This window comes from Lethenteron reissneri, chromosome 30, assembly GCF_015708825.2.
Source record: "Lethenteron reissneri isolate LAM-NWPU_2019-01 chromosome 30, ASM1570882v1, whole genome shotgun sequence".
NCBI lineage: Eukaryota > Metazoa > Chordata > Hyperoartia > Petromyzontiformes > Petromyzontidae > Lethenteron > Lethenteron reissneri.
The window spans coordinates 15,228,104-15,253,313 of record NC_083808.1 but is presented as its reverse complement, the minus strand read 5'-3'; the positions used below and the strand labels follow the sequence as shown (position 1 = coordinate 15,253,313).

Here is a 25,210-nt window from a genome sequence, read left to right as displayed (position 1 = left end):
CACCACCACTAATGAGGTGGCTGCGTGCACCACGGCTAGCGCTAAAAATAGCTGTATGAATATGCACGTGCCCCTCTCCCCTCCTGTGGGCTGGCCTTAATCCGCTGTGAAAATAGATGCTAATGCTAGTGGGAAGGGGACGACTGGGACAGGGCTGTATGAATATGCACCCCTACCCTACCACCACTGATGTAAACGAAAAGGAGATGACCTGCGACGGGACCCTGGGTGTACGTCTCGCCATTAAGGCTATTTCTATTGTGTAAATGCGCCGCGTAAAGCACACTGTGCAAACACGCACGCAAGCACGTGTAAACAATGTCAGTCGTATAGATGGTAATAGATGCGCCCTTCACACACCAACCCCGCGCTGACACCCTGCAGCCAACGCGCCGCAGTAAAGCGCGTTGTGCAATCACGCACGCGAGCGCAAGCACGCGTAAACAATGACGGTCGTATAGATGGTAATAGATGAGCACCTCACATACCAATAAGCACGCGTAAACAATGTTAGTAATGTTAGTCGTATAGATGGTAATAGATGCGCACCTCACACACCAACCCCGCGCTGACACCCTGCAGCTTCCGTGACTGCAGGGATTCATATTCTTGGTTCTTTCGGTAAAGTCACGTAGAAGGGAAATAATAAAATAATGAAAATAAAACATAAAAATGTTCACGACGTTTCAGCCACAACGCAAGCAGCCGTCCTCAGGTGAAGAACAGAGCTGTCGGAAAGACAGCTTAGCAGTGTTCATTAGCAGTGTTCATTAGGACGCTGTCTTTCCGACAGCTCTGTTATTCACCTGAGGACGGCTGCTTGCGTTGTGGCCGAAACGTCGTGATAATTATTGTTTTATTTTTATTATTTTATTATTTCCCTTCTACATGACTTTACCGAAAGAACCAAGAATAAGTGTCACGTTCACAGAAGACAAATAGTTCACTACTTTAGCCCACCGGTGTGTTGAAGAGTGAATCCACAACATTTACAATTTTTGAGTACGACGTTTCGCTGGTAATTACATGCAGCATCATCGGGCAATTTGCCCTCACTTGCTCCCAGTCTTAAATAGAGCAGCAGGGTGACGTCATCATTTAACTCATTCAGGTGCAGTGATTTGAGGCTGAGGGGGGGGGTTGTATTGTAATTATATAATAGATTAGTAATCAGTCAATTGTTATGATTAGTAATGAGTTGTAGATTAGTAATCAGTTCATCTTCTTGGTTCTTTCGGTAAAGTCACGTAGAAGGGAAGTAATAAAATAGTAAAAAATATTTTTATTATTTAAAATAATAAAATTTATTAAATTATTTTTTATTATTTTATTACTTCCCTTCTACGTGACTTTACCGAAAGAACCAAGAAGATGAATCCCTGCAGTCACGAAAGCTTTAAATCGAAATAGTAATCAGTTGTAATGTGTATTATTTAATAACTGAACTCAATTACAATATCCACTCAAGTGCAGAAAGTAAAGGTGAGGAAGGGGGGGTTATATAATAGATTAGTAAGCAGTTAATTATTATGATTAGTAATACATTGGAGATTAGTAATTAGTTGTAATGTGTTATGTATTATTAAATAAACACATATACAATTCCTTATAGGGGATACACATACTAATTAACTGATCGCTAATGTAGTATATAATTACATTAACATGATCATGATGATAGGGCTTTACATTTGGTGAATATGATTATCAAACATCCATAAAATACCAATGTGTGGGTTCTCTAGCAAGGGACGATTGCAAGATGCTGCCTCCACCACACTCCCCTTGTGCTGTTCCAGCCAGCACAGGTTTACCAACGTAATCTATTCTGGCTAGAGGGTAGGCTTTGCCTGTATTTCGCTGCGTTGTATATGTCCTAATTATTATCTGTGTGTTTTGCTTATATTTTACTTTAAAGGTTATAGTGGGGAGCTAGGCTACAGGAAGGCTGACTATTCATATGCAGCTCAAACAAGTCGTCCAAGTAGCACCTGGTAAGCTGCTTTCTACACCACCATGCCACCACCCTAAAAAGCGGCATATACAATGCAGATCAACCAGTGCACACATTGCCGTTGGTTATTCTCTCCTCAGCATGTCTACTTTATGCTGTTACTGTTTCTGCCAATTTTTTTTGAGGAAAGTTAATTTAACATACACGTTAAGTCAAGATTCATACACGTTAGTTTACAAAATTTACTTATTTTAAATTTATTAAACGTCACCATCAAATATCAGCATACTTAACTTGAGCCAATGATTAACCTGTTATCATGAAAACATTTGCTAAGTTTCTAATAAAATAAATAAAGTTATAGTTGGCACTGTAATGAAATGCAGCATATAATACAATTCATAACGCGTGCAATGTTGCGGACTGAAGACGCAATTCTCAGGAGCAGAGCGGAGCTCAGTGTCAGATCGTGTCACGCGGTTCCAGGGAGATTCAGTTAAAATGTCGAGCTGAAGAGATGCGCCTTTATATTGTTTTTGAACTAATACGATTATTGATCATTGCGGATGTGAATAGGGATGGTGTTCCAAATGACGAGGGCTGCAGCAGAGAAACGACGAGACGCAATTACAGTCCTTGTCCTGGGAGTTTCAACGAGGTTTTGCGATGCACTGTGAGGGTTTCTAAGATTAATTGAAGTGTAAGGCATCAGCATAGAACTTAGGTATGATGGGTAGCCAGAGTTTAGGGTGCAGTAGCAGAGACAAGCGATCTTGAAGATAATTCTGGTCGAAATGGGCAGTCAATGAAGGTCACGAAGGATGAACAGAGAGTCAGGGCGAGGGTTGTGGGGGGCGTGGACAACTCGAGCAATGTGATTTGAGGCGTTGCAGCTTATTTTGGTTGCTTCAAGTGGACTGGACGAGGACTGAGTTACAATAGTCGAGCCGTGACCCAACGATGCTGTAAGTTAGAGTATAAGCGATGTTTGAGGTGATGAGCGAATGTATGAGGCGGAGGGCCCTGAGATGGTAGTTGCAAGACTTGAGAACGAGGTTGACATGGGTGTCAAAGGAGAGAGTGGGATCCAGAATGATGCCGAGAAATGTCAGATGGTCGGAGAACGGAACGAAGGAACCAGATTCCTGAGGGGAGTGGGAGTGAAGCCAGTCTTTGCCTCGTGCCAATTAAGATGGCCTCGAATTTGGTAGGGTTTAGGGAGAGGTCGTGATCTTAAAACCAGTGCTGTAATGCGGTCGAGCAAGTGGAAAGACGGTCGATACCCGAGTTGCTGTGAGATTTAATGGAGGCCATGAGAAGAGTGTCGTTGGAGTAGCAGTGGTAGCAGATGTTGAAACTGTCGATCAGTTGGCCAATGGGGGATTAATATGCATTAAACAGCAGGGGGCCCAGGACTGAGCCCTGAGGTACTCCACATATTAATGAAATTGCATTAGAAGAAGTTCCTTGCACTTTGATGGTGAAACACCTCCTGGAAACAAATTAGGAAATCCAGTGTAGTGCAGTCCCACTGATCCCGAAATCGAACTCGAGGCAATTGATTCGGCATGTTGTTCACGGTGTCTAAGGCTGAGGAAATGTCAAGGCTGATGAGTAAAGCAATGGAAGAACCAGAATCGATAATTGCAAGGATGTTGTCCAAAATCCTAGTCAGTGGTCTCTGTTGAATAATACTTGCGATAACCCGATTGAAGGGGGCAGAAATTTGGTGAGGATGTGACCTGAGGCTTGAGTTGTGCGAGGGCGAACCGCTCAAGAAGTTTGTAGGTAGTTGTGAGGTTGGTGATCGGATGATAGATTGGTCAGCAGTGTCCAAGCCAGTTTTTTTTATGAGCAGCAGGGAAACTTGGCTAACCTTTAAGGCAGGGGGGAAACAACCAGTGTAAAATGAGGCATGAGCAATGTTGGTAAAATTGTTTGTAAGTTCCATGGCGGAGCGGTTGAACAGACAGCCAGCGACAATATCCATAGGAGATGTCTTTATGAAAATACATCATTTGAAGAGACTGGTGTGAATAAGGAGAAGAGAGTTGGGGTGGGGGGTAGAGGGCACGGTGTTGATGTATGAATGGTGATCAGTGAGAGATGACTTGGAGTCCTCAAGTGGCAAGCTTGTTAGTGAAGTGAAGGCTAAAGGAAGTTGAAGGTTGAGTGATGCCAGCTGGTCATTTTGGGAAAACGATTCTCCTGGGTGGAGCAGAGCCTCAAGGACTTTCCATGGTGTCTGAGGATTCCGAGAGGCGGTTTGGATTCGTTTGGAGATGTATGCACAGCGTGAGGCCAGAATTTGTGCGTTAGCTTTCATTGCATGCAGCATGGTAAAGAGTCCTGTCAACATGTCGCCCGCTATGTGAGTCCTTTCGAGCTGCCTTCTGATTCAAAAGTCAAGAGCTGCGCCAGGGGGAACACTGCCCTGTCAACTGTAGTGTGAGCCATGGCATCAGGGGCAGATGACACAGCACTGACAGCTACAGTTTCAACTGCAGCATTGGCGCATGAAGACCTTCTGATGAACAGCTCACGAACAGTGGGTTGGATGCTTGCGCAATCAGAGGTGTGCAGTTGGCCCTGGAGGCAGCCGTGAGGCGATGCAGCAGTAGGGGTTACCACTCACCCAGCACAGAGGCAGTGGAAACCCGGATCCAAGGATGGTCAGGTCGTGCCCGATTCGCCCAGGGACGCTGACCACAAGCACACAGGTCCTTTGGCGACAATCATGACAGAGCGTCCGCATTACAGTGGCGCAACCCTTTCCTGTAGGTGACTGTAAAAGAGTAGTCCTGCAAAACTTCTAATCATCGGGTGAGCTGTCCGGATGGCTGGTAAACTCGCAGCGCATATTGCAGGGCCGCGTGATCCGTGCATACCACAAACTGCCTATTGTAGAGGTACGGACTATACTGCTGCACAAATTCACGATAGACAACAATTCGCAGCACGTAACACAATAGTGCTGCTCTGTGGGGGACAGTACCCGGCTCCCGTAAGCGATTCCACTCTCCGCCCCGTTCTCCACCTGTGACAACACGGTGCCTATTCCAGTGTCGCTGGCATCTGTGTTCAGCATAAATGGCAAGGAGAAATCGGGCTACCAAAGGGGAGGTGCATTAACGAGGCCATCGCGCAACACAACAAATGCGGCCTCCTCCAGCTGCCCTCACCGAAACGTCTGACTCTTTGCAGTGAGAGCGTAGAGTGGTTTCGCGACCGTCACAAACCCTGGCACAAAGCAGCGGAAGTATGACGCTAACCCAACAAAGCTGCGGACTTCACCCACCAACGTGGGGGTTGGCCAAGTGCGCATGCACACAGTTTTGTTGGGGTCCGTTGCAATCCCGTCCTCACTAACAATGTGACCCAGGTAGCGAACCGACTTTTGCAAGAGGCTTAAACTTCAGATTGGCCGCCCGCATTTTAACAACGCAGCCGCTGCAGATGTTCCTGGAACGTGCATCCCAAGACGATCACGTCATCCAAATAGATCAAACACGAATCCTATTGTCGTCTTAATAGCACTCCATAAGTCGCTGGAACGTGGCTAGAGCAGAGTCAAGTCCCAGCGGAAGGCGGGTAAACTGAAATAGCCCCTGCAGTGTGCAGAACGCGGTTTTGGTTTGGCATTTTCATCCAGGAGGCAACTGCCAAAACCCGGACAACAAATCCAGGGTGGAGAAAAACCACGCACCCGACAGGACATCTAACGAATCGTCCATCCGTGGGAGTGGGTACGCATTTGCCACGGAGACATTATTCAATTTCTTAAAATCCACACGAAATCTCAAAGTCCGATTCTTCTTTTTTTTCAAGAATGGGCGCCCCCCACGGACTGGTGGAAGGGGAAATTATATCAGCAGCCAACATCTTGTCGACCGCCTGACGAACATGGTCCTTCTCCTTAGGATATAAACCGAAATGAATTCTCACATATGGGAGCGGCGCTACCCGTATCAATATGGTGATGCATCAGGAGCAGTGCACGCAATTGGCCCCTCTGCTCCCAAGAAAAATCCGGATTTTCTGAACACAACACATCCATCCTCGATTCATCCGACACCGCTCCCCGTTCTACTGAGGCCAAAACCTGAGCGGCCACATTACTGGTCTCTCCTCAACACGCGGTCGTCGCGTGGGCCAAAACCGTACCCGCCTGTATAACCATGGTACCCAGCCCAGCATTCAACACCTGGAGGATGGGCTCCTGATCCCCCCTCACCACCATCTGGACCACCACCAAAGTGAGACCACGAACCACTCTGTTGGAAGGGGTTAAAATAACCCCCCTGCAGTAACTTCCCGATTGAGCTTCTTCCGCAGCCGCAAGGGCACAAGCATCTGTGCACCAGGAGGAACTCGAACAGTTTCCTTTACCAGGGCCTGAATCGTAGCGTTAGCCATGTGCAACCGATTTGGGGGAGACAAAAATGCCAATTGACGCCCCAATGGCAGCTCAACACACCCCTGGTCAACCAAAATTTTAAGGGGCATCCTCTTAAAAAAATCAGCTCCCAACAAACAAGCCACTGCCAGTGACTTCTAAACCAACACTGGGCCCGTCATTTCAATTTCACCAATCCATACTGTCGCCAATATTTGGCCCACAATACCTAAACTCCCACCATTATCGGTGACACATGGACTACCCACTGGACTAAGGCAACTCAATTTCGGTGGCAAGGTCCTATAAATAAACTCTGAAATGCTGGTGGCGGATGCTCCTGTATCGATGAGCACCCTCACCTCAACACCCTGCACGGTCCCCACTACCGCGGACGATCCCGCCGTCACGACAACGCGGTCCACTTCCCCGGATGCTGCGGCAGTCCAACACCCTCTAAAACCCGATTATCACACGCCGCGACATGACTAGGAGCGGCGACGTGCGAACCCGACATGGTCTGTGATGAAGATGCCTGAAATGACTGTGTCGGCCGGGTGTATGATGCACCGCGACTCGCCTTTAGGCTCGGAGGAAGATAGTGCATGCGCAGAGAACTGTTCCTGCATGGCATGACATCCTTTGGAAATGTGGATAGAGCGCCTGCAGGAGTACAGGTACCAAGTGGTGCATCGCAAAGGGACCAGACATGCCAATGTAGATGCATTGTCCTGGCTGGCGCCCCAGGGCCCTTGTGCATGCACCACAGGCGGGGCATGCTGCAAGGAGGTGAGGCCAGAGGGGATGGTCATCGCTCCCGTACGCACGGCGGAGGGCACACAGGGTGAGGTCCAGCTGACCGACCACGACCTGGGGCTGACCTTGGACGATTGGAGATGTCTACAGCTGGAGGAAGCCCCACTGTGAACGCTACGTGCCTCAGCAGAGGCAGGGGGGGAGGAGTACATCGTATGGGAGGACCTCCTCATGCGATGGGACCCGACAGGGCGCCGGCGATGCCTGGTAGTTCCGGAGTCGCTGCGTCAACAATTGGTTATGGACGTACACGACCGCCAGCTGCTGCACCTGGCAGGGTGGAAGACACTGTACACATTACAGGGTCGGTACTTTTGGCCAGGCATGACCGCTGACGTGCACCGATGGGTCGCTACCTGTGTCGAATGTGCGCGGCGAAAGCCGCCACGCCGGGTAAGCCCCTATAGCCCATCACGGTGACCAGGGTCAACGAATTGGTTGCGTTGGACATCCTGGGACCACTGCCGGTCACGCCACGGGGAAATAAATACCTGTTGGTTGGGGTCGAGTACTGCACGAGGTGGACGATGGCGTGGGCCCTCCCGGACCAAACGGCACAGACCTTGATAAGGGGGCACCGGAGCGGTTGCTCACGGATCAGGGCAGGAATTTCTCCTCATGGCTATTGAAGGACGTCTGCTCTATCCTGGGCACTAAAAAGGTCCGAACATCTCCGTATCATCCCCAGGCCGATGGGATGGTGGAGCGGCTTAACCGCACCATAGCGGCCATGCTGTCTCAAGTGGTGGACGAAAACCACTCGGACTGGGACCTCCACATTCCATCGGTCTTAGCGGCGTACAGGGTGGCCCCGCACGTGGCAATGGGGTTCTTGCCGTTTTTCCTGATGTACGGACGGGATCCCGTTCCGCCTATTGAGGTGCAGCTGATGGACATTCCCGCAAGAGCTGACGCATGGTCAAAGGCACTCCCTCATTTATTTGAGAGAGGCCCGCCAAGCAGCTGAGGCCGCATCGGCCACGAGCCAAGAGAGTAATGTACGGATATGGGAGAGGACAGTGACAGCCAAGCCCTTTAACGTCGGGGACCAGGCATGGCTACACTGTCCTCAGGTGCCGGTTGGCCTCTCACCAAAGCTGCACCGACCCTGGAAAGGGCCGGTCGAGGTCATTAAAGCACTCCGACTGCAGTGCGTCCAGGTCCAACTGGGTAAGCGATGATGGTTTGTACACCCCACCCGCCTTAAGCCATACATCTCTCCACCATCATCACTGCCAACATCATCATCATCATCCCTACCCGGGCCAAGGTCGCCGACCACCACGCGCCGACCGGCAGGGGGTTCGGTGCCCTGTGTTCCCTTGTCACCTACAGCGCCCCATGTGAGGCCTGACGGAGTGGCGGCACGACCTCCCAATCTCCTTCCTCGGAGAGACAGCGGCACCAGGCAAGGCGACACCGGCACCACCGAACCAGAGACCGCAACGAGAGGGCCTTCGAAGGAGGGGGCCGCCACGGTCATCTGCTGCCTGTGGATGTCCGGGCTGTTACGGGATGCTGGCTGGAGACCCGGGCAGGCCGCGCAATTAATTTTGTTGTGTTATATTGCATTGTATTGTTGTGGGGGGGTTAAGGGCTGTCGTCACTGTCAGTGGGGGGAGGCATGGGGAGACTTAAATGGTCCATGGGGGAGGCAGAACCGATGACGTTTTTTTTTTCTCCGGGGGGGGGGGGGGGGGGGGGTGATGTCGGGGTGTCAGTGGAAGGATTCCCACCAATAGGAGGGTTAGTGGGAGGGGTAATCGAGGATATATAAGGGGAGAACGGGCGGTAAGAAGGGGCCTTTGGCGGGAACGAGATTGGGACGGCTGGGGACAGGTGTGGATGGGAGAAAAGGATTAAAAGACGAACCCCCTGCAATCTTGTGTCGGCTCTCCTTTACATATGCATTATTGAGCTCCCCCCCTCCAAAGTGTATTTTTATAATGTTTCCATGGTGTACAGTCTGGAAAGTACCCACATGGCAAATTTCCAGTTTGTTGCATGTCGGGAAGTACGCTATTTGATCTGGTTTTGGCATTCAGTGCCCTATTGATGTGTGCATCATTGTAACCATTCCAGCGCTTCTTTCACATGTTTAATCTCACTCAGACTTTCACCATCTGACAATTTCTTAGCCCGATGTATAACCATCTTGATGATCAGGTATTCTGTGCAAGGTGAGGGTGCGACTGCTTTCATATAGGGGTTAGTGTGTGTTTTCTTTCAGTAAACGCTGTTTTTTACCGTTTTGGCTGTGCCCGAGCAGAAAATCCAGAAATGGGAGAGTTCTGTAAACCTCCACTTCCATTTTGAACTGGATGGATGGGTTTTGTGAGTTGAGATTTAGAATTATATGAAGTGTATGTGCCATGTGGCCAAACCACTGTGTCATCCACATATATAAACCAAACAGAGGGTTTTAGTGTGCTTAAAGATATTGCAATTTCTTGAAAGTATTGTCATAATGTTGCTGTTTTTTATTGTTCAGGTTGACAGCGTTTGTGGTCAAGGTGTACTCTCTAGCCAAGCGTGTCATCATCGTGGACAACCAGGAGCTATGCGGGCCAGTGCAATGGATCATTAAAAACAGACAGCACAGTGATGGCTCTTACAGAGAGGATACTCCCATCATGACTCGCCATATGCAGGTTTATAATGTTATAACATCACAAGTAATAATTGTGTGTCGAGACAAAAGCTTTTGTAAGAAAGTTTTCATGGATACAATCAACATTGTGAAAGTCAAAATGATCATTGCACACTTTATTTATTTCCATACCACTGGCCACTGGTCTTATTTTACGAATAACATTCAAAGAGTCCCTTCTGGCCATGGAATGCATTGCAGATAAAGATTTTTAGCCCATCACACTTCCCCACTCTCTACCCATTAGTCTCACTCTTTTCTCTGTACCTCGGGATGGGAAGGGACTTGCTGGACATTGCCTCACAGGTGGTGGCTGACATCGTGAATCGAAGGGTGATCTGGCAGAAAGGAACCAAGCTAACCACTTGAACGACTTAAGGTGGATCACGCCAAGAAGATGGAGTCTCATAAGCTCCGTTTCATCCCTTTATACCTGCAGATAGCAGTCCCAGTAATATAGCAGGAAGGCCACCTCCAAGATGGCCTACAAGTCCCACTTCATCAGAAGCAAGACAAAAGAAAAGCCCAAATCTAAATTATATTTAGAGTGCCTTCACTCAAGGTGCTTGACATAACTTACAAAACGGTAATAGAATATAATTATTTAGATGGCAGGGGCATACAAGGATCGAGGAATGAGCGACAGCAAGAGGGTAATTCGGGATCATGAAAGGGTAGTAGAGGGACGAGAAGGAGTGGAAGGATGATGGGCGGGAGGATCTGGCAAATGGGAAATAAAAGAGGTAAGCTTTAAGATAGAAAGGAAGGTGGTTAAGAAGTTGGGGACTGCTTAATGTGCAAGGGAAGTTTATTCCAGTGGAGGGGTGCAAGGAGGGAAAAGGACCGAAAACAGATTTTGGCACAGGGAGAAAAAAAATCAGAGAAAGATAATATTTTGGGAACGAATATGACGAGAGGGGACATGGAAAGAGATGAGGCAAGATAAGGTGGGGCAAAGCCATGAAGAGGTTTAAAGACCAATATCATTTTAAATATGTTAGCAGGGGAGTGAGGGCTGAGGCAGGGAGACCAAGAAAAAAGAGTTGTCCAGGTGGTTAAAATATCAGATTGAACCAAGAGTGTGTTGGCAGAAATTGGAATGAGAGGGCGGATTTTCCTGATGCTGAATAGATGAAAGTGGAAAATCCGAGTACTGGTGGAGATGTTGGTGGAAAATTGAGGAAATAATCAACGGTAACATCAATATTGGTAAGACAACACTGCTGCTGATTGGCCAGACAACACTGGTTCTAGGAATTAATGAAACTAAGAACGGTCCCATCATGGCTGCTTCCAGCTCGGAAGGATCGACACATTGCCTCATTTTGGAGAGCCGTTTTGTCTGCTGCAATCGGAGTGGCCTGTCCTGCTCTTGTTACCAGCTCTGGTGTTCTTGATTAATCTTATGAATTACACTTCATGAATGGCTGGCGACATGAAATTAGATAATTACCCTTGGTAAAAACTTGTTTCTCTAGATTATGCCACGGGCCTCCAGTCTCGCTCTCATTCGTCCCACGATTGGCTACTCCCTGTAATCATTGGGAGAATGTTTGGATATGTGACACGTCTTGGTTCTCTTCATTTCTTCATTTCATTTTCAGTATTTGTACACTTTCAAGTTGAGGTATATCCACTTCTTGTGTTCTGTTCAGTGTCAGACATTAATTCCCCAAATGGCTATGCATAAGTCTGTGGAAAGAGGGTGTTACATTATTTGGTGTCTCCCTCTATTTCCAGTGTAGCTTTGCTATTGAGTGGAATGGCTTTTGGGAAGAGAACAAGGAAGAGGGATAGCCCTCTGAAGCTTTATCCACATCACTTAATGTAGCCCGAAAGGAATGGCTGAATGTTATGAACAACACTCGATCGGTGGCCAGCGGCATGGACTAGAAAAACATAATTTTACCAAAGTAGAAATCATTTTTCCTGGAATAATTCATTGGACTTTAGAGGTAACTTACAAACTGCACTGCCTACTGGCTCTACTTAAACAGCAATAGCCTACTATCATGCAGAATAAATGTTACAGATAATCCCCGAGTTACGATGGTCCGACTTACGATATTTCGATCTTACGATGGAGATAGCGATATGACAAAATTGTATGTATGATAGATAGCTTTAGCGATTTCATTTTAGGGTTACCACGATATGATACGTTCAATGCATGTTAAACGTTTTTATAGCAGATAGGATTGTTTCCTGAAAAAAACTTTCTATTAAATTGCAGTTCATATAGGTAGGCTAAGAATTTACCTTGTTTTTTTTTACTTTACATTTTACTGTGCAATACAGTATTGTAATTAATACATACAGTATATAGTTTATACAGTACGGTACTGTAAATTACTCTTTTTTTGCTAAATTATCACCATTCTTTAAGACTCCTGGGTAGGCTAGGCCATCTTCGACTTACGATATTTTTGACTTACGATGGGGTCGTCATAACGCATCTCCATCGTAAGTAGAGGACTACATGTATATGAATGGTGGGCTTCTATCAAGGGTGAATCCTGCAAGGTTAAAATTGGGCTTCATATTGGTGACAGGATAGTGTAATGGTAATACTTGTGCCTCAGAAACAATGTCCTCGGTTAGATTCCCAACTTAGAAGCTTTTTCCTTGTTTTGCATGAATTTCTTACGGGTTTTCCAGTTTTCCTCCATAGAACAAAACACATACAATATAACTGGCATTGGCCAAACATCACAATTATGAAAAACTACCTGCAAATTACTTACTGGGAATTAGACAGCAAAATCACCACCTGTTGCAAAAACCTGGCAAGACCCTCCTGAAAAAAGAATCATGAGAATGATGCTTTCGAAATAAACAAGCATATTGAATAATATACGTTGTTGCATTCTGAAATGTACACTAATTTGTATTCGAAATTAATTTCTATTGATTGACATGCATTTACTTTTTCAGGGTGGAGTGGGTGGATTTGAAGGCCATGTGTCAATGACAGCATTTATTCTCATTGGAATCCAACAAGCACAAGAATATTGTGGAGACACTGTTCTGGTATGAAATGCCACCAAATATAAAGTATCACACTTAAGCAATACAGCATTACATTCCTCATTCCTCAGGAAGTGGCGATTTCTCCATAATCAATTGGCTGTTCACTTCCATATAGTGGCTCTCATTGTAACAACTAAGAAAACCTCCAATTAGGAATTGAACTCACAACCTTCCAATTGCATGCCACTCGCACGACCACTGAGGCCAGGTGTATCATGTTCGAGACTTGTTTCAGAGGTTCACAGCTTGAATCTGGTAGGCCTGATTATTACTATTCTTAGGTTTTTTTCGGTAAAGTCACGTAGGTAAAAACATTAAAATTAATAAAAGTAAAATAAAAATCACGACGTTTCGGAGGCAACACAAGCTTCCGTCTTCAGGTGGAACCGTCACAGCCACGACAGCTGTATCAAGTAAATGAGAGATTGCAGGAGCTACCACTCCGTTTATATAATGGTTGGAGAGGGGGGGGGCAAGTAAAGCACACTTTTTATTCATATGGTAAGGTGAGGCTTAAGACTAAGAATAGACTGCATAACAAAGGCTGAGCCTTTGTTATGGAGAGGTACGGGTTTGTGACTCAACCTGTGACAAGAAGACACCATTAAACATGGTAAACCTGTAATAGTCTGTCAAATAAGATTGGCCAACTAAGTGTAGTTAAATCTTTTTTGCATGGTTAATCACATCTTTCCAATAATTACTCAGTTTGTACCCATCATCACGGTTGAAATGCAGTCTATTCTTAGTCTTAAGCCTCACCTTACCATATGAATAAAAAGTGTGCTTTACTTGCCCCCCCCCTCTCCAACCATTATATAAACGGAGTGGTAGCTCCTGCAATCTCTCATTTACTTGATACAGCTGTCGTGGCTGTGACGGTTCCACCTGAAGACGGAAGCTTGTGTTGCTTCCGAAACGTCGTGATTTTTATTTTATTTTACTTTTTATTAATTTTAATGTTTTTACCTACGTGACTTTACCGAAAAAACCTAAGAATACGAAAGCTTCAAATCTAGAACTGATTATTACTGCAGCTGAATTAATCGTAAAATTATCTTCACTGTCTGCTTCACAGTAAGCATTAAAGATCCTGTCACTTGAAACAGATAGACTATTGTATTCTAGCCTCATGGTCCAAATTTGAAAAGTTACCTGTAACATAACCTAATGGGTTTATGAATAGCAATAAATTGCCCCTACTCTGAAACTGCTGCAGACAGTGCCTCTGCAACATAGCAGCACCGTCGTGATGCGCTTGTGCTATAAGAATGGCACAAATCAAAACATAACTGTATTAGTGAATTAATTAGGCGAATGCTACGCTTCATGTGATCAGCATGGTACCTACAGTATAGTGTTTACGTGATAATTGTCGACATTCACCACCTGCATGATCCATGTGGTGGCAACCTAATGGCAATCTACATTGAGGGCAATGGGTAAGTTCCATGACTGTCACTAACCCTGCTCATCGTCAGCCCTGGGGGTCACATACTGTATTGGTATCAGTAATTTATGCGCAACATCATCCTGAAGACGCATGTGACCGTGGTGAGCATGGTCATGAGGATGGGGAGGAAGAAGCCATGAAGGTTGTGATAGAAAAGTGTCAGCATCACAGCCTCAAAGAGTGCAAGTGTGGGTATCATGGATGTCATGTTCCAACTATTCTGCATTCTCGGGCAAGCTGCTGCCACATTTCAACTGCATTATCTCAACCAAACCTCTGGTTCATCTCAACCATGATGCCAAATCAATAGCGCCACCATCTCACATGAACTTGGCTTAAACCTGATATAGTGGCATAGCGCTGGCTGTTGGCAAAAAAGGGGATCTGCAGTGTACGGCAGTACTGACGTCAGCAGTCCATGATATACATGAGAGGGGGATCTAGGGGAAAGGTTACAGAAGGCATCCATCGGAAAACCTCTTGAATCTGCTAGTAGGTTCCAGGAAGGGGGCATGGCCGGGGTGGAGCGAGGCCATGCTGAGAGAATGAGAGGGACCCCTTTGGGGGACCTCGTGGCTGTTGCTGGAAGTGGGATCCCCATCGTGCTGCTCAAGTCCATCGTCACCATTCTTCTCGTCGTCGTCTCCATCTTCACCATCTCGGGGCGCCACTAGTCAGACAGCCTACCAACTGTTCTAGCTAAATAGTGTCGCTGACACTAGATGGTCTTAAATAATAGTGTGTTATCCCGATGGCACTTGCTAAATAAAGAAGTGCCTCAAAGTCTTACTGTCTCCAAATTAGTCACTACATTTTGGCATCGGAAGTGCTAAAGAAAGATAAAATTAGTTACTTGAAAAGCAGCAAAGAGGAAGAACCTACCTGTAGTGTCCTTTGGAGATGAGGACGACGGGGACGTTGTCTCCTCAACAGCCCCGGAATCCGGGACCCCAGTCGTGTGTCTGGGGTCTGCGGCGGCGGCACCTGCAGAGCAGCAGGAGCAGGACGTCGGCCCCTCGCAGCCGCCAGCCAAGGAGAGGTGGCGCGACCTCACCGGGCGCCTCGTGCACCTGCTCTCCTCTGCTGCGCAGCTGGTCATCCAGTCTGGGTCATCTGCACCCACCGTAGGAGCCACAGTGCAGGGGCTGCAGGCGGACAGCTCACCTTCCACCGACGTGCCAGCACGGGAACTGTTTTCTCGCCCATGCAAGTGGCCACCATTTCTCCTTCTGCGGGCGCGGCGCAGCAAGTGGCTGCCATTTTGACAATGGAGCCCGAGCTGGTTCCCGCCAAATTCAGCAGCTTCCATGGGGGAAGCCATTTCAACGAAGGCGCCTACCTCGCGTCCACGAGTTCATGGTGGTGGGAGGCGACTGGATGGCGTTTCAATGCCGCTTCAAAGCGGCCTGCACCTTGGTCGGGTGGTCCGACGAAGAGGCTCTGCGGGCTCTGCCGATGGCTCTGGATGATGACTCCCCGGTGGTGTTTGAGGCCATCCCGGAGGCGGATCGAGCTACTCTGCCTTGGGCATGCGCTCAGATGCCCGCCATTTTCGACCCACCGTCCAATGCGTGCCGAAGGTTTTTGCTGCGGAGGCGGAAGGAGGTTGAGACGCCTCTCACCTTCTGCAGTGCTACTGGCCTTGGGCCACACAATGTGTCAGTGTATGGAACAGATGGCGCTGGATTCCCTGGCACTGGAAAGGTTGCCGTCACTGGCCTAGGAGTTGGGCATTGCTCTCCCCATCACGGAAGAGGACGACCTGTCACCCCTAAAGGTGGCCCGCTGCATCGAAGCATATGTCAACCTGCAGCGGTGGCCAGGGGTGGCTGCTTGTGCGAGAGTGCCAGAGGATCCGGAGGAGCCTGTGCCATGGGAACTGGAGCGGGTCTGCGCGTCATTTATCTGGGGCCCACGCGGAAGAGGGGTGATGACCAGACCGGGAGCAGTGGAAGAGGGACCCCCCTTCCAGCATGGAGGTCCATGACTGCCTGCTTCAAGTGCAGCCAGCTGGGCCACATCACCAGGGAATGCCACAACAGCACTGAATTGCCCACCTCGCCTTCGACATCCTCTGCCCCACCGACATCCGCTTTCTCGGCCTCGCAGGCAAGTCGCGAGTCAGACACCCGGCCGCAAATGTCACCTCATGCATCTCAATTATTAGGCGAGTCCGGTTCGCATGTCGCCATCCTTCATCTTGTCATGGCGCGCGAGCGACGGACTCCGGCATCAGATAGGTGGCCATGTGGCATGAGGCAGTGGAATGCGTTGGCGCACCATGTCATGGCGGCTGCAGCGGGGTCGTCCGCGGTGGTTGGCTTTATTCAGGGGATAGAGGTAAGGTTCTGGTCGACACGGGAGCATCGGCCACCACGATTTCGGAGTTAATTTTTTTAATGTTGATGCCCACGACCTGTTGTCTTAGCCCAGTTGCTAGTGCTTGTGTTTCCATGAATAGCGAGAGTTTAGGTATTATAGGCCAAATATTGGTGAAAGTCTGTGTTGGAAGCATTGAGTTGACGGGGCCAGTTTTGGTTTCCAGGACCTTGGCTGTGTCCTGTCTTTTGGGCACCGATTTTATTGGGAGAATGCCCCTTAAGATCCTTGTCGATCAAGGCTTTGTTGAATTGCCATCGGGACAGCGGTTGGTCTTTCTGAAGTTTCCGACTAGGTTAGCAAGGGCTAACACTACAGTTCAGGCTCTGGTGGGGGAAACTGTTACGGTTCCGCCAGGTGCACAGATGTTGGTGCCATTGCGGTTGCTGAAGCAACTGGATTTGATGGACCCCATTGAAGGGGTCCTTTTAACCCCCTCTAATACTCGGGGGCTCGCATTGGTTGGTGCTCAGACTATAGTGAAGATGGAGCAGGAGCCCTTTTTGCAAGTGCCAAATGTCAGGCTGTGGGCTGCGGTGGTCCAAGCTGGCACAGTTTTAGCCCCTGCAATGGCCGCGTGCTGTGAGGAGGCCTGCACGGAAGCTAAAGAGGTCGTTGCAGCGGTGCAGTGGGGAGGCGAGTTGGGAGTTGGACGGGGCTTGGGCACATTATGCGGGGAAAATTCTGATTTGTCTGGGGAACAGCGGGACGAGCTGTGTGCCCTGCTCCGGGAATTTGCTGATATTTTTATCCAGGTGAAATTTGATATTGGCTGCACTTCACTATTGCAACATCGCATTGATACAGGTAACGCAGCTCCGATAAGGCAAAATTCGTATAGGCTCAGTTCCAGGGAGAAGGACCATGCTCGTCAAGCAGTTAATGAGATGTTAGCTGCAGACATTATTTCCCCTTTTACCAGCCCGTGGGGGGCTCCCATTGTTTTGGTCAACAAACGGGATGGGAGTCTGCGCTTTTGCGTTGACTTCCGCAAATTTTATACAATTTTTGTGATGGACGCATATACACTCCCTCTGATGGACGATTCCTTGGTCGCCTTGTCGGGTGCGTGGTTCTTCTTGACCCTTGACTTGTTGTCAGGGTTTTGGCAGCTGCCCTTGAATAAAAAATCCAGGCCAAAAACCGTGTTCCGAACACCACAGGTGCTGTTCCAATTTAATTGCCTCACAATGGGGCTTCATTCTGCTCCTGCCACGTTCCAGCGACTTATGGAATTGGTCTTGGCAGGTCTTCAGGTGGTACTCGTGCCTCATTTACCTGGACGACGTCATTGTATTCCAGCGCACGTTTCAGGAGCATCTGCAGCGACTGCGTTCAATGTTTGTCAAGGTGTGGGCGGCCAATCTCAAATTGAAACCGAAAAAATGCCATCTTTTGCAAAGATCGGTGTGGTATTTGGGCCATATTGTTAGCAGGTCTGAGATAGCCACGGATCCCAACAAAATGGCGTGCGTGCCCACATAGCAAACCCCAAAGTCAGTGGGTGCAGTTCCAAGTTTTGTCGGGTTCGTGTCGTATTATCGCCGGTTTGTCCCCAAATTCACGACAATGGCTAAACCGCTCCACGCGCTCACTGCTCAGGGCTAGAGATTTTGGTGGGGAGAGGAGGACAAGGCCGCGTTTATCACGCTGCGCGATGGCCTCGTCAACGCACCTCCCCTCAGCTACCCGGATTTCTCTCTGCCCTTTGTGTTAGACACAGACCCCAGCCATAACCGGAATTGGTGCTGTGCTGTCCCAGGGCATGGACGGCACACTACAGGAGATGTGTATTGTCCCCTGCAGAGCAGCACTACTGCGTGACGCGAAGAGAACTGCTGACCATAGTGCACTTTGGGCAGCGATATAGGTCGTATCTTTACGGACGGGACTTTGTTGTGTGCAAGGACCACGCGGCTCTTCAATATTCCTTACGGATTAACCAGCCTTCCGGCCAACTGTCCCACTGATTAGAAATTTTGCAGGACTACTCCCTCATAGTCACCTACAGGAAGGGTGTAAGGCACTGCAATTTAGATGCACTGTCCCCTTTACCAACAAGTAACCAGTGTGCGTGCTTAATGGGTGCCGGTCGATGTAAGCCATTGGCTGCGGGATCGCCACACGCTGTGGTGGCTTCTGTCAATGCACCACCACTCATGACAGATGCACATAAAGATGGCACATTGTGTCTCCAATTGGAGAACGCCTCCTTGTTGAAATTGTGGCATTGCAGTAAAAAAGTGCCAGCAGGAATGTCCCTTATAGTCCTCCGTGAAGAACTTTTGATGAGATGGGATGAAGAGCTGTAGCGTTATTGCATGGTGGTGCCGACTGCTCTGTGGGGTAAACTCCCATGGGTGGTCCATGATAAATTAATGCACCTCGGAGTCCGTTAAACCTTGCTAACGCTGAAGCATGACTTCTATTGGCTCGGAATGATGAACGATGTTAACCACATGGTAAAAGGTTATACTGACTGCGCACGCCACAAGCTACCACTGAGGCAGGTCCAGCCTCCATTACAATCTATCACGGTGTCTCGCATCAATGAGCTAGTCACTCTGGATATTCTCGGGCTGTTCCCCACCACTCAGAGGGGTAATACATTTATCCTGGTCGGGGTGGAATACCTGTCCTGGTGGCCGGTGGCATGGCTTCTACCAGACCAGTCGGCCGCATCCATTGTGGACGTGTTTTTGCATGGTTATGTTCTGGACAAGGGGGCTTTGGAACAGCTTCTTACAGACCAGGGGCGGAATTTATCTTGTAAATTGTTACGGGAGGTGTGCGACTCCCTGGGAACAAAAAAAATCAGGACTTTGCCCTACCATTCTCAGACAGACGGAATGGTGGAGCGCTTGCACAGGACTCTTTCGTCCATGTTATGCCAACAAGTTAATGAGACGCAGTCGGACTGGGACTTGCACATTCCCGGTGTCCTGGCTGCATATAGGATGGCCCCTCATACCTCAACAGGATTCTCCCTGTTTTACCTCATGTATGGGAGGGAGAGTGAACCTCCCCATGGAAGCTTAGCTGGGCATGGATTTGGGTAAAAAGAGAGCCGTCATGCCCATGCCCATCCCCATGCAGGTCACGCTTCGACATTTGACGGAGGTGTGGGAGGCATCTCATGGAAATTCGGCCAAATGGCAGACCGCAAATGAGAAGATCGTGGGTCAACGAGGGTCCGGGACCCCATGAACCGCTGGGGACAAGACATGGTGCTGGCTACTGGCGAAAAAGGGAATCTCCAATGTATGGCAGTACTGACGTCAGCAGGCCATGATATACATGGAAGGGATCTAGGGGAAAGGTCACTAATCTCAGAGAGAATAAGATTGCTCTGATTTGAACTTGATAATTTAGACAAGATTCTCTTACAATCACACCTAATATTAACAGAAAAAATGTCCACTTCTGATTGGGACCATGTAGATAACATGACAGTCTCCTCTGCTAAATCAAGGTCAACCAAATGTAAAGTTAACTTGATCGCTAAATTCAACCTCCTGTCAAAAAAGAAGCCAGATCCACATGTTAAAAAGTTAGATGTTAATAAGATTGTCATCATTCAGAGTAACATCCCAATTTCTGACATCCTAAAATCGGTACTAGCTAAAGGGTTGAATTTCGCAGTCACCCCTAAACATATCCCAGTGGATGACATAACCTCCCAGGTCGACGTAGCCCTCAAAGGCTTGGGACACATCCCGACAGACGTTGCTAGAGCTGAAATTGCAACCATCCTTAAAAATGCTAAAAGACCCATTAGTAACATTAGCAAAGACGAGCGCTCTGAACTCGCAAATTTGAAAAAGAGGGATGACATAGTCATCCTCTCGGCCGACAAGGGCAATGCTACTGTCATCATGGATAAAACCACATACAACAACAAAATCCAGGACCTTCTCCATGATGGTAGCTATGCCAAAATCAACAAAGATCCTACTAACAGCCTGACTACACAAACCAACAATACCATTACCAGTTGGACTTCTCTAATAGAACCAGTCAAACGGCTCTTCCTAAAACCTTCTGCTGCCAGACCACCCAGATTCGATGGTCTTCCCAAGATCCATACAGAAGGCACTCCACTTCGGCCCATCGTTTCCACTATCAACTCACCTACCTACAAACTGGCCCGTTTTCTGTCTGATACCTTGCTTCCATTCACTGGCAAGACTGCCTCAGCAGTACATAACTCATCTCACCTGGTCTCTCTAATCAAGGGCATTTCACTGTCCCCAGATGATTTGCTCGTCAGCTTTGATGTGGTTTATCTGTACACCAAGGTTCCTGTGCCTGACATCTTAGCAATAATTGAAGATTTAGTCCAACATGGACTGAACCCTAATGTTCCTCCTCTATTAGGCACTGCCTTACCAACACTTACTTCACCTGGAATAGTACTTTCTACAAACAAATGAAGGTACCCCCATGGGTTCCCCCCTATCACCAGTGATAGCGAATGTTTTCATGGAGAAATTTGAAACAGATGCCATCCAGACATCCACCCTTCGTCCTTCCTTGTGGAAGAGATATGTGGATGATACTTTCGTCATTTGGCCACATGGCCATCCAACACTGAACCAATTTCTCAATCACATTAATTCAATACACCCATTCATCAAATTCACCATGGAAGTGGAGAAGGATGGCAAGCTACCATTCCTGTATGTTTTGTTTGAGAAGAGATCTGATGGTTCTTTGGGACACTCTGTCTACAGAAAAGCCATCCACACAGATTCCTATCTGAAACCTGATTCCCACCTGTCACAGAAGAATTCCCTCATCAAAACACTACACCATAGGGCCCACTGCATTTCCGACCAGCACCACCTAGCCAGTGAACTGGAACACGTACACCAGGCCCTCAAGATGAATGGATATTCAGACTGCATTATCTGCAAAACTGTTTCTCCAACCATGGAGAAACAACCCCCGAGATGCTGATCAAAACCATCACGTTACCATACATAGCTGGCGTTACCAAAAATATTTCCAAAATCACAAACAAACACAAAATCCAGGTCCGATTAAGGAAAGTACACAAAATCCGTCATCTAATCCCATCTTCTTGGTTCTTTCGGTAAAGTCCCGTAGAAGGGAAATAAAAAAAACAATAAAATTATTACGACCTTTCGATTGCAACACAAGCAATCAGGTATGAAAACCACATCAATAAAATTTTAAAGATGTGGCGTTTTTTTCTTAACGTTAGCACCACGGACAGCAACTAGCGGTTGTTCAGACAGACTAGTCCATCTATGCTCGTGTAATAAACCTTCTCGAGACGGCTTCCGGAATCAGTCCTTTTATTTTCCAACTTCCATAGTTACACACACACACTCCCCGTTGCTGACAGACAACGGAAAGCGGGCAGACTCCCAGCTAAGTCCCCACCGCGCACGTGGCACCCGGAGCCCCGTACGCGCGTGACCCCTGCTCTTTTCGTTCCCAGGTCTGCTCCCGACTCCTCTGTCTCTCCTCCTCTTAATCCCTGGGTCACGTGGTACCCCTAAGCCAATCCTCCGTAGTCAGCGTTGACCGTTCCAGATGGTTCCCCGTCAATCCCGGGACCACGCCTCTGATCCGGCTTCCCATTAGCTGAGGCCCCGATCGGCCAGGCCAATCACCCCTGCTAACATGCCGTGATCACGCCGAGGCCATGCTCCCTGACTCACCCCTTATTGGCTACAAAGCGGGACCGGCAAGCAGCCAATCCCCACGTGAGCCCTACATGGCTTTTATTACATCACCCCCCCCCCCCCCCCCCCCCCGGTGAAAAAAATCAGCCGTCTCGGCTGGGAAAAGGGTGATCAACCAATTCCGTAAAACATCTTATTAGGGCACCAAGGTGCATTTAACAATAAAGGGTGAAACGGCGTCCCCGCGCCGAACAACACTTAAAACAGAGTCACCCATGAAAAACCCGACATACATTAGGGCGCCCCTGCAGCGCGGTAACGACAGGGAAGGGACAGCTAGACAATCAAACGCTAACGAAACGGGAGAGATTTCGATCGCGTACGCGACGTGGGACCCTCTCCGCTTCCAGCGCTTGGTCGCTTTGCCGCCAAATCGATAGGAGGTGGTAGGCTTGAAGAAGAAGGTTGTTGGTTCTCGGTCATGTCCAGGGCAGGCCCCGTCGGAGAGGGGGCAGCGGGGGCTTCCTCAGCCCTCAGAACCTGTTCATCTGTAGGAGGCACAACACAGTCCCCCTTGGGATCAACGGGCGTGGCAATCGGCGTAATCGGCACAGCAGATCCCGGCAGGTCAGCTAGTGGGGATGAGGGATCGACACGCGTACTAACATAGGGTTTAAGTCGCGACGAATGAACGTACCACCGACGTTTCCCGTACTGGACGCGGACACTCTGTGAGTTTCGAATTTCCACCAGCATCACGGGCCCCCGCCACGGCCTGTGCAGTTTAGGGGATGTGCCCACCGGCACCTGAGGGCAGTGGAGCCATGCCAGGTCTCCCACTGACCAGGGCATGTGAGTACGCGATCGACGCGCATACCGTTCGTTCCTTGCCTGCGCACGGGCCGTCGCACACCTGGCAGCCTCTCGCGCCTCCGTAACTCGTTCAAGCGAGTCCCGCACGTGATCAGGCAAGGAGCGGGACGGTTGTTTACTCGTCGTACCCAGTTGCACATCAATGGGTGGGACGTTCTCACGGCCATACATAAAAAAAACGGTGAGTATCCCGTGGACGCGTGTGGAACCATGCGGTATGCCGCTAAGACGCCCGGTATGTGCAAGTCCCAATCGGTTTGCTTTTCACTCACCGTGTGACAAAGCATAGCCGTGAGGGTACGGATCTTCTTCATGCCCAGCGCTTCGCAAACCTCCTTGAGCAATTTGGAGGAGAAGTTCCGCCCTTGATCTGTGAGCAGCCTCTCAGGTGCCCCCTTATCCATGACATACCCGTTCAAGAAAGCGTCGGTGATGGACGCAGCCGTCTGGTCGGGCAGAGGCCAGACCATCGGCCATCGAGAAAAATATTCCACCCCGACCAGAAGGTATTTATTGCCCCTAGCTGACGGGGGGAGCGGGCCCAGAATGTCCAGAGCAACTAATTCGTTGATGCGGGACACCTCAATGGAACGTAACGGCAGTACATACTGGTTCCGAGGCGGTTTCCTCTTCGCACAATCATGGCATGAGCGGACAAAGTCATTGACGTCTGCCGTCATGCCGGGCCAGAAAAAATATTTTTGCATCGCAGCCAAAGTCTTCTGCACGCCGAGGTGCATCAACTTATCAGCGTACAGAGGGCAAAGCAGGTCGTAGCGAAGGGATGTAGGCACAACCAAACGTGGTCGGTCAGGCAACCCGTCGTCGGTGCACATTAATAGTCCCGACTTGCCTCGGAACATCCGCCACTTCCATCCCGCCAATTGAGCTTTTTGTTTCCCTATCAATTTCCGCAGCGGAGCCAGCGAGGTATCAGCCTCCTGCTCGCGTAACCAGACCGAGTGCGGCAGCCGTAGAGTATCATCGGTGTCCACCGACACCTTCTGGTCGTCCTCGTTTGCTATCGCCCCCATAACTGGGCAGGGCGAGGTGAGCGGCGCCGCGCAGCGGTGCGTGCCCGTCAGGCAAGTGCACGGAGGAACGGGTGGCAGCCTTGAGAGCGCGTCAGCGTTCGCGTGACGGGCCCCCTTACGGTACGTAATATGGAAGGAAAATTCCTGCAATGATTCCAACCACCGAGCCAATTGGCCTGACGGTTGGTCCAACTTCAAGGAGTATTGCAAAGCCGCATGATCAGTGCGAACGAGGAATTTCCTTCCATACAGGTACGGCCGGTACAGTCGAACAAAATGCACAATCGCCAAAAGTTCCCGCCTCGTCACGCAATATCGCGTTTCCGCAGGTGACAGAACCCTGCTGCCGTACGCCACCACTCGCTCAACCCCGTCCTTACGTTGCGACAAAACGGCCCCGATGCCGATATCACTAGCATCCGTGTCAAGGATGAACGGCTGTGAAAAATCCGGGTAATCGAGCGTAGGCACCGTGGCGAGGTGATCCCGAGGCGATCGAAAATAACTTTCTTCCTCTGGTCCCCATTTAAACCTTTGATTTTTGCCCGTTAGAACATGTAATGGTTTCGCCAACGTCGCAAAGTTCTTCACGAAGCAGCGATAATAGGAAGCGAATCCAATAAACCGCCGAACATCACCCACGGAAGTGGGTGTGGCCCACTCTCGGACACATTTGGTTTTCAGAGGGTCAGTGGACACGCCATCCGAACTGACGATATGACCCAAGTAACGGACGGAGTGTTGCAAAAGGTGACATTTTCTAGGTTTAAACTTCAGGTCTGCCGCCCGCATTCTTTGGAAAACCGTCTCTAGGCGTTGGAGGTGTTCCTCAAACGTGCGGCTAAAAACGATGATATCGTCCAAATATATGAGGCACGTTTCCCACTGTAATCCAGCCAAAACCAATTCCATGAGCTGTTGAAACGTCGGCGGAGCCGCATTCAAGCCCATAGGCAACCGATTAAATTCAA

At 48.9% G+C, this 25,210-nt stretch overlaps 1 protein-coding gene across 1 annotated transcript in view; it reads left to right on the top strand.

The window, feature by feature from the left end:
- Positions 1-25,210, top strand: part of LOC133349576 (complement C3-like) — a 320,240-nt gene that overhangs the window by 214,083 nt on the left and 80,947 nt on the right. The window contains 3 exon segments of the mRNA XM_061563146.1: positions 1,919-1,994; positions 9,658-9,817; positions 12,751-12,846. Coding sequence (XP_061419130.1) covers positions 1,919-1,994; positions 9,658-9,817; positions 12,751-12,846 — 332 coding nt within the window.